Raw genomic sequence first — 9,614 nt, forward strand, 5'->3', positions numbered from 1 at the left:
GGGCGGGGCGCGCGGTTGCTAGGGCCGCGCGGTTGCTAAGGCCGCTGCCCCCTCTCCTGCATCCCCGCGGCCCCGCGGCCCCGCCGTGAGGCGATGGTGAAACTCGCTGCCAAGTGCGTCCTGGCAGGTGAGGCCGGCCCCGCCGGCGGTACGGGGCCTGGAGCGGGGGCGGCGGGACCCCGGGGCGGGGGGGGGGGCGCACTCGAGGAGAGGAGGTGGGGAAGGAGGCGGCGGGAGAGGGGTGGGGACCGTGGAACGGTGAAAAAAAAAAAAAACGTGGCTGCTTGTTACTTGCCTGGACGTACCGGAGGGCCACGGAGAAGGTGAGGGGCTTGGAGCATCGCTCAGACCAGAGAAGCGATTGTGTCCCCGTGCTGGGCGCTGGTGAGGCTGCGCCTCGAATCCCGTGTCCAGTTTTGACTTCATCACTGTCTACAACTACCTGAAAGGAGGTTGTAGAGAGGTGGGTGTTGTTTTCTTCTCCCAAGTGACAGGTGGTAGAACAAGAGGGAATGGCTTCAAGTTGCGCCAGGGGAGGTTCAGATTAGAGATTAGGAACAATTTCTTTACATAAAGGGTTATTGTGCACTGGCAGAGGCTGCCCAGGGAAGTGGTTGAATCCCCATCCCTGGAGGTGTTTAAAAGATGGGTAAGCGAGGTGCTCAGGGGGATGGTTTAGTAGAGAACAGGTACAGCTGGACTCGATGATCTCAAAGGTCTTTTCCAACCTAGCAGTTCTTATGAGGAGAGGCTGAGGGATCTCGGTCTAGTTAGTCTGGAGGCGAGAAGACTGAGAGGGGACCTTATCAATGCTTGTAAATACCCAAGGGACAACTGTCAAGAGGATGGGGCCAGACTCTTCCCAGCAACAAGACAAGGGGCAATGGACACAAACTGGAGCACAGGATGTTCCATCCATGTTGAATGGTTGGACTCGATGATCTGGTGGGTCTCTTCCAACCTGGTGATTCTATGATTCTATGATTCTATGATCTGAACACAAGGAAGAAGTTCTTTACTGTGAGAGTGATGGGGCATTGGAACAGGCTGCCTGGAGAGGCTGTGGATTCTCCTTCTCTGGAGATATTCAAAACTCACCTGGTCGTGATGCTGTGCAACCTGCAGTAGGTGAACCTGCTTTAGCAGGGGGTTAGACAAGGTGATCTCTGCAGGTGTCTTCTAACCCCAGCCATTCTGTGATTGTGCTGGAGAAAAAAGTCGTGAAAGAAATGTGGATGATACTGAAAGTGTGATGCAAAGAGTAGAAGGATGAAGCATGTTTACTTCTCAGAGCTGCATTTTTCCCCAAGCAAGCTGAAGGTTAACCTGAAAAAAAAAGTGAGGTCAGGACACCAATTTATTTAGTCAGGATGGATTGTGGAGGTGCTGAAAGTAAACACAGATGACTGTTAACACTGCAGGAAGAAAACTTTTTTCCCTCCCTCTATGTTGAAGCTCTTTGCAGCTTCAGCCAGAAGCACAAATCTGTACAACCTTTGTGTGTACACAACTCCCAGATTTAACTCTTTTCTCCAAACCTATTTTCTTTCATGCAGTATGACATTTGCCTTTTTTTAACCTCAGAAGCAGCTAACCAGGACAAAGTCAGGAGGAATCTTTGGCAAAGGCAAAAGAATTAATTTCCCTTGTGCCTCTCCTGATAGTTACTGTGGACAGCATGAGTATCTTGCCTGTCTTCTACATTTTAAACTTACATATTTTTTCCAGTTTGGATATTTCCAGTTCCCAATATACAGACTTTGCTTAAGTCTTTCAAGTTCTGTCATTTAGCATTTCCAGAGGCCAATTCCATCATCATTTTAAATTCACATAGGTTTTCTTCGGATGACCCAGTTGTGTGCTTAATCCTAATAGGGTCTAGAGCTGCCTTTTCAATTCTGTTCACAACACAAACAAGAAGGTCCTGTCCCACATGTAGTGCTCCTAAGTGCTACAATAATATCCATGTATTATTAAAAATAATAAATTAATGAAGCAGACCGGGCAAAATAACTTTTCTTCTGCAGAAGAGACCAATATAGTGAAAGAGACGTAAGAGATAAGTAACCACAACAGCCTAAAGGGAATAAGAAAATGCAGTTACATAGGTAGGAGCACAAAACACAGAGGTGGTTTTTGGAAACAGTGATGAAGAATAAAGTAGCTCTCAGTATTGGGAGCTGCACCAAGGTCAAAGAGAACAACAGGGGAAAAGGGAGTTTATTAGCAAAATAGAGACTATTGACAATAGAAAGCGATTCCTGTGTTATCTCAAGTGTAATTCACAGACACACAGTAAAGATGTTGTTTTTTGAGCTTACTGTGGAGAGTCTACAAAAAGGTTTTCATTGTAGAAAGACAGTTGGCAGTAGCAGGCGTTTTAGAGACACACTACAGATTCTGGCAGAAGAACAGAAATATGGATAGAATAAATACTGTGGGATGCAGTACTGGCAGATGAGTGTGAACTAAATGAAATGGGCAAGGAAACTTATACTGAGAAAGTGTAGTGATGTAATGGGCTAAGAGGATGGCAAAGAATAAGAAGAGATAAAGAACTGAGGCTGTGGAATTGAAGAAAGGCAACACATTGATTAAGAATTTGCAGTGGATGATGCCTGCACAGTTTGGAGCAATGTATGCTTTTCTGCCTGATTTTACAAAGACAGATCTAATTGTCTATTGAAATACAGAATAGCTTCGACTCAGAACAGAGTGTTGTCTTCAGCACAGGCTTGAACTGATCAGAGAACAAACAAGCTGACTTACCAGATTTTCCTGTCTAAATATTATGAGCTCAATTCATCTCAAAGTAAGCAAGCATGCAAAAAATGTTTAAACAAGAACTACATTTGGTTAATGCATCTAGGAGCAATTATCGCTATACAAAACACCCTTTCCCCTCCATACTATCATGTGAATAGATAGCTTTCCTGATTTCCTTCAAAACACCATCTAGGAAGCAGTAATAGGGTCAAAATGTACCACTTTCTGGGTTTATTTATTAACAACATAATGTAAAAGACTTGTATTCCAGGCTTGGCTGTCACAAGTGTTCCTTAAAGGGCAAAGCTACAATTACTGACATATTTAATTCCTGGTTCCTGTCCTTTGCACTGTCCAGGATAGTGAGACAGTATGTGAAAAGAGGATAAGCTCTCTGGCAAAGTGAAGCCTTTGTTTTGCAAGGATTATGATATTTTTCATGGAGTGATATGGACATATTTGAATTCTGCAGTTCTCTGCCTTTGCTTTGGATCTTGTGGAGTTTTTTAACAGCAGGCCAAAGCAGGCAGCTGCCAGGTTTGCCTTAAGTGTCGTGCAAGCCGTACCAGAAAGCCTTGGCTCTAGAAGAGTGAAAACTAAAACTCCTTGATTTTCCTTCCATATAGGGATGAATCAGCAGGCTCTTTCTCTCCAGTCAAGTGACATTTGCTTATGTTATGCTCAGGATGCAACTAATGAGCCACCAGCAGCATTGAGTCAGCAAGAGTTGCTCTCTTAGCAGGGTCAGCAAGAAGAGTTCATCGAGGAATGTTACCGGCTTAAGCAGCTTTTTAGTACATAATGACCTGTCCCTTCCATAAACTCAGTATATAACAAGAATTTGAATCTGGGGAAATGGGTAATCTAAGGAGGGGAAATGGTCTTCTAGGCAGCCCAGTCTGTGTGTATCACATTGTGTTTTTCTGTAAATGATGACATACCTGGGAAATTTTGATTCTTAGGTAAAGGCTATAGGGTAGACATGAATTTTAGAACAAACAGCATTTCCAACCTGGTATGGGGGCCCTTTACTGTTGTTTGTAGAACAGAAATCTGATGTCAGCACCAGTAATGGCAATATTCATTTCCTCATGTGGCTATTACCTTTCATGGTTTTTTTGTTCTTGTGACAGTTATCTTGCTTGTATTCAGAGTTACAGCATCCAAGCTCTTATGGCATGTGATGGTAACAGAACTGAGGGAAAATGAGATTCTCTAAAATGAAACAAAAATCATTTGTGTTTTTGGTTTTGCAGGAGATCCAGCTGTGGGGAAGAGTGCTTTAGCCCAGATGTTCTGTAGTGATGGGGCTCATTTTCAGAAGAACTACACGCTGGTAAGCATACAACTGCTGTCCAAAATTTTTCTGAGTCGCAGGAGAAAGCTAAGACGGTCTAGAGCAAAACAAATAATATGACTTTAAGTTGAGGCATTCAAGGTGAAGTCTTACAGGGTTTTCTTTCCCTAGATTCAGAAGAGAAACCATTTAATATTCTGTAAGTCATTGTATGGGTGCTGGTTTTGAAACTTAATGCAGAGTGATTGAGTTAATTTTATAGTTTTCCTGCTGAACCAATGTTTTCACAAGCTTTTGTGGTGTTACAGAGCTTCCCCCTTTAGGGACTGCTGTATGAAAAAGCATCACTGAAGGAGAAAGCTTTTAATTCCCACTATTAAATGTGCATGTGGACAGTGCGCTTATCACTATGCAAACATGAAGATGTGCTGCATAGCCCCAAGATAATTATAATCTACAGAAACTGTTCCCAGATGAAGAGGATACAGTTTGCAGTCTTTCAGTGTGAGAATCAATGGTGATGACTAATCAGAAGCAGGATAAAAATAAAAGTAAATATAAGTAAAGTAAAAAAAAGGAAAATATGAGTGTGGAGGAAAAAAACCCTAAAATACGTTTATTCATTGAAACAAAGATGGAAGCCAGAAGTTAAGGATAGAAATAGAACAAACAAACAAGCTACAAAGCAGAATGAGATAAAAGGTGGAAGAGGCACAAATAACCTCAGTCCTTTATGTTAGCTGATCACATGGTTGGTGCAAAATGTTCTAAGGCGTGCTTTAGAGCAGCAATGTGATAGTGAACGTAGCCCTGCAGATTTCAGCTAATGCCCTTAGTTCTGTATAAGCAAACCTTTAGACATTGGTTCTTCTTTGTCCTTTTCCCCCATCAGAACTGATCTATGTGGCTTTGACATGTAGGTGGTAGTATGTTTCCAGAGCTATGAGGAGTATTGCTGAGTTCCCAGCGGTCTGTGTTTGATGGGTTTGTAATGATTCACAAGAATTGCCTCAATCTAATGCATAGTTGGTATGTGGTCAGACAGGCTCTTAAAAACTCTTCTGATCCTTGTTTTCCTGATTCTTCTTGACAGACAACGGGCATAGATCTGTTGGTGAAGGCTGTATCAGTTCCAGAGACAAGTGATAGTGTGGTGAGTTTTTCTGTGACATAAATTGGGTCAGAAAGTGACATCCAGAGCTCAAACCACACTTCAGTCTCATTCTGGAGGAATACTGCTCCGCATGTTGGCAAGGTCATTAAGTTGCATTAAGGAAATGAGGCTGATCATGTACAATTACCCATACTTCAGGGTTAGTTTAATTTAAAAAATGTAAGTTTTACATACTAGTATGCAATGTGACATCTTAAACCAAAGCTGTTGCCAGCTTTGTTAGGATTCTGTTCTGTGCTTTAGGGCATTCAGGTTTAGTTCATGTTTCTTAGAACCACAGAAGCTGGAACTTTGTTACTTTCCCTTCAGACCCTGTATTCCCACTACAGGAATGTGGACCACATGTATAATTTTGCTCAAATAGTAAAGGTTACTGTCTTATTCCACGTATTCTGTTTCCATTAGGGGTGGTAACCCTTTGATTGGTTATATACAAAAAAATAGGTTGGTTTTTTTTTTTCTCATGCTATCTGAACTGGAGTATTCTCAGTGTGGGGAGCTTGTCCCTTAGAGACATGACACTGCTGTACTTAAAAAAAAATGCCGGAGCTATGAGTTCCAGTATTTACTTTAAAAATCTTTCCCTACACTGCATTTTTCCTGGCAAGAGCCCTTCTTTCTGCTTCCGCTTTCAGGAATTCTTCATTTTTGACTCTGCAGGAAAAGATCTATTTTCTGAAATGCTGGAGAAACTGGTAAGTCTTATGTAACAGTCCTCTTCTTCCAAAGAAGTGCTTTTTGCTTTGAAGATCTGAACTTCCCAGTCTGGCAGATGTAGCAAAGTTTGTCTTTAGTGTAAATGGGAGCAATTACCTCAGTTGCCAGTGCTTCCTGTTCTAACTCTCTAAAACTTGTGAAAGTACTGGAAGAGATACTTTCCAGAGGAAGGCAGGCAGATAGTAATTCAGTTTTCTTACAAAAGAAATAGGGATATTGAACTGAGAATGACTGTGTGCTGTTGATTAAAGATATTTTTATTTCTTAGAAAAACATCTATTTTGCTGCCACTCCAGCAGCGGGGGTTTTTGTGTTATAGTGATGTGTTTGATCCAACAAGGACTCATTCTTATCCTTGAGCATAATACTGCCCTTGATTTTTTCCTTCGTGCATTTGTGTTCTTACCTGTACATTTCTCCATTGTGTTCTCTCATTTTGAGATGTAGGATCAATTAATTGACACCGGGTTTCATAAGATAGCTAAGTCAACACAATGGTTCATTGCTCTACAAGAAGCAATTCCACTTTTGCCCTTGCACTGGGTCTGGTTTGCAAGGGAACCCTCTAGAAACTGGCTCAGCTTCTTAAACTGGAAGAAAACATTTCTACTTTTTTTCCCTAGGATTTTGCTCTGATTCAGCATGAAGAATCAGCTTCCCCAGGGATCAGATGAATGCCAGAGCTGATAGAAGGAGCAGAACCATGCAGACAGGAATGGGGGGAGAGAGCAAGACCACTTTTCCCAGTGCCAACTATCCATTTAGTCAACTCAACTGAAATGTGAAACCTCAGCCAGGACATAGGATTCCTGTATATTAGTCTTTTTATTTTTGTCTTAGCATCTGTGTTTGCAGTGTTTACAGACTGGCTGTTGACCACATCAGTTTCATTAGAGCTGACAATGTTCTTTTCTTGCTGCGCAGTGGGAGCAACCCAACGTCCTGTGCCTTGTGTATGATGTCACTAATGAGCAATCTTTCAACAACTGTTCCAAGTGGCTGGAGAAGCTGAGGGCTCAAGCAGTTGGAGTGCATATCCCAGGTAAGAAATAGATGAGATTCTTGTTATCTCCTGTCCTCTTGTGTGACAACAGTTGTTCCCATTGACTGGTGACATGGAGTATTTATTTTAAGCCTGGGGCAGGCATGGCTTCCTCCAACTCATTTGCTTTTATCACAAAGCATATAAGGAATGAATATGTTTCCCTTGTGGAACCTTTTCTAGGTAGTTGTAGACTTCCTCCACACCCCCACGTTTTTCAGCTACTTCTACAAATGTTTCAGCAGTTATTGCTAACACATCACCATTTCTGGGTTGTTTTTCCTATGTTTTATGGGTTTTTTTCCTGTAGGTGTCTTAGTGGGGAACAAAACAGACCTGATGGGTCGTCGAGTTGTAGAGCAGAAACAAGCACAGGAGTGGGCTGAGAAACATGGCCTGGAATACTGTGAGATGTCAGTGGTGGGTATCTGCTCCTTTCACCGCCTGTGGAAGTGGGTGTTCGTAAACTTATCTTCTCTTTCAAGTAAAGAAAGATAATAGGAGGTTCTCCTCCACTTGTTTGTCATCTAACTCACCCTCCGTTTTAATCTGCCTTTTGTGAGGCAGTAAGAACAGAAACAATCGAATGTTTGTTCTATCTGTCATTCACAACTTTCTTATTTCTTTACAGAAGGAGATGAAAAACTTCGAGGCCCCTTTCCACATCCTGGCCAAGTCGTTCCACCAACTGTACAAAGAGAAAGTGGAAACTTTTCACTTACTAGCTTGGAGGCCGTGACTGGGATGACTTATTTATCCTCTAAGCTCCTTTTAGTGCCTAGAATCCTGCAGGATGGAATACAGAGAGATGAAAAAAAAGTTGAGCTATTTGCTTCTTCATGGTCATCTTCTGGTAATTCAAAATAAACTAGAAATAAGCAAGTGGAAAGACACTCTTCCGAAGCTGCTACCTCAGCATTCCTTTCATGTCCTCTGACTTGGTTCTCTGCTCGCTGAAAGCCTGCTAGGTTGGAGGAGGCGGGGAGTAAAAGGGGAGGGCAGAATGGAAATTGCCAGCTCTTTGCTTTGATATTTTCTTGTCTCTTGTCTGAACAGACTTCCTGCTGCTACAAGCAAGGATTTAGAGGTTCGGAGAAGGAGAGAGGAAGCTGACAGGATGTTTTTCATCTTAAGTAACCCAGCCTTGATACATATGTTCCAGGGCAGGACTGATTTAGCCCTGCTGCTCGAAAAGCATTTTCACAAGGTGGCCTATACCCTAAAATCAACACATGGAGACCGATGTGTGGGGACCAAGCTGGATTTAGGTGTGTTTCTGGAAACACCCAGAGTTTGAGGCCTGTTTTAACAGTGTTACCTTTAACAGTTGTAGGACTGCTATGTTGGTGACTAATTACATGTTTCTAACTTCTAGAATCTGGTTCTTTTCTCACACGTCACTCAATTTCACTGCCTGGTAGGAACCGTCTTGCATCTGTACTGCTGTCATTTAGTAACGCAGTGCCCTCTGCTGGTCCCAGGTCACAAGATTTCTTGAGAAGCTGCTTCTCTTGAAGTGAGCAGGACTTCTTACAGGAATATCCAAATTGGGTTATCTGCAAAATGGGGTCAGATAGCAAGAATATCTCTTTTATTCTAGGGATGAGAGCAAAATTTAAAAGAAATTATCTTTCCTTCCTCATGCATCTGTCATCTTATGTGTTTTGGTATCATTTTTTGTTTTGTCAACTGAACCTGGCAATACCATGTTCTCATTTGGTTCAGTTCTCAAACCTTATCAGAAGCAGAGTCCTCTTTGTTGTTAAACTTTCCCTGCTTGTCCTTTAATTTTGGATTAAAGACCATGATTATGTTGTTGCCAGTGGCTGTTCTTTTGTGTGGGGTACTGATGCTGCATGTGTGAGAGTCTGTTTGCTAATGCAGTGTGTGAAGGCATCTGTCTTCTAAATGGGCCTAACACCAACGGGTTAAAAACTGTAACCTTTGTCTTCTACCAAATTATGTTAGCTTTCCTTGGGAAAGGGAAGCTGAATTTTGTAGGGAGTAAGTAGTGGGTGATTTTTCAGGCAGGCTTTTCATGAGTCTGTGTTTCAAAGCTTTTATACGTGCATTTTATAACCACTTATATGCCCAAATTCTAGAGAAAGTACATTGGATTGAACATAAGAAATATGGCTGCAGATGTTGTAGCAGAGTTTATGAAGCACTTCAAGAATCTGGAGAAGCAGCTGGGCTCATTTCACTGGCAACAGAGTGTTGATGCTGGGAATTAGCTGGGGACCATGAATACCAGCTAAAGAGTTTAAGTACTTGCTCAGCCCACAGGAAAAGAAAATGAATGGGTTCTTTTGTTAGAAGCCACCTCAAAAAATGACAGAAACTTCTGGGAAAGCACTTGCTACCTCCAAAGAAGGAAGGACTCCTCCATGAGCTTACAGTAACTAGAAGACTCAATCTTTTTTCATTGGGGTTAGCATTATTGGCATTTTCCTCATGAGTTGTCTTGTTAATCCTGGGGGAGGTGTTGACTTTACATGGGCTGAGTAGAGTCTTGTCTGCAGATGCTAATACCTTTGACGATTAAGAATGAAAGTTACTTTGGATGCTGTGCTGATCTAGTTAAAGAACTAAAGGCAGTTTGTTCTGATTTGGTGGCT

At 42.2% G+C, this 9,614-nt stretch overlaps 1 protein-coding gene across 1 annotated transcript; it reads left to right on the plus strand.

The window, feature by feature from the left end:
• Positions 1-8,816, plus strand: IFT27 (intraflagellar transport 27). Its single transcript, XM_069856601.1, has 7 exons — positions 1-127; positions 4,023-4,102; positions 5,157-5,216; positions 5,873-5,932; positions 6,879-6,996; positions 7,307-7,416; positions 7,628-8,816. The coding sequence occupies exons 1-7, from the start codon at positions 94-96 to the stop codon at positions 7,733-7,735; spliced, it is 570 nt and encodes a 189-aa protein (XP_069712702.1). The 5' UTR covers positions 1-93; the 3' UTR covers positions 7,736-8,816.
• Positions 8,817-9,614: the final 798 nt, after the last annotated feature.

Source organism: Phaenicophaeus curvirostris, chromosome 1 (assembly GCF_032191515.1).
Source record: "Phaenicophaeus curvirostris isolate KB17595 chromosome 1, BPBGC_Pcur_1.0, whole genome shotgun sequence".
NCBI lineage: Eukaryota > Metazoa > Chordata > Aves > Cuculiformes > Cuculidae > Phaenicophaeus > Phaenicophaeus curvirostris.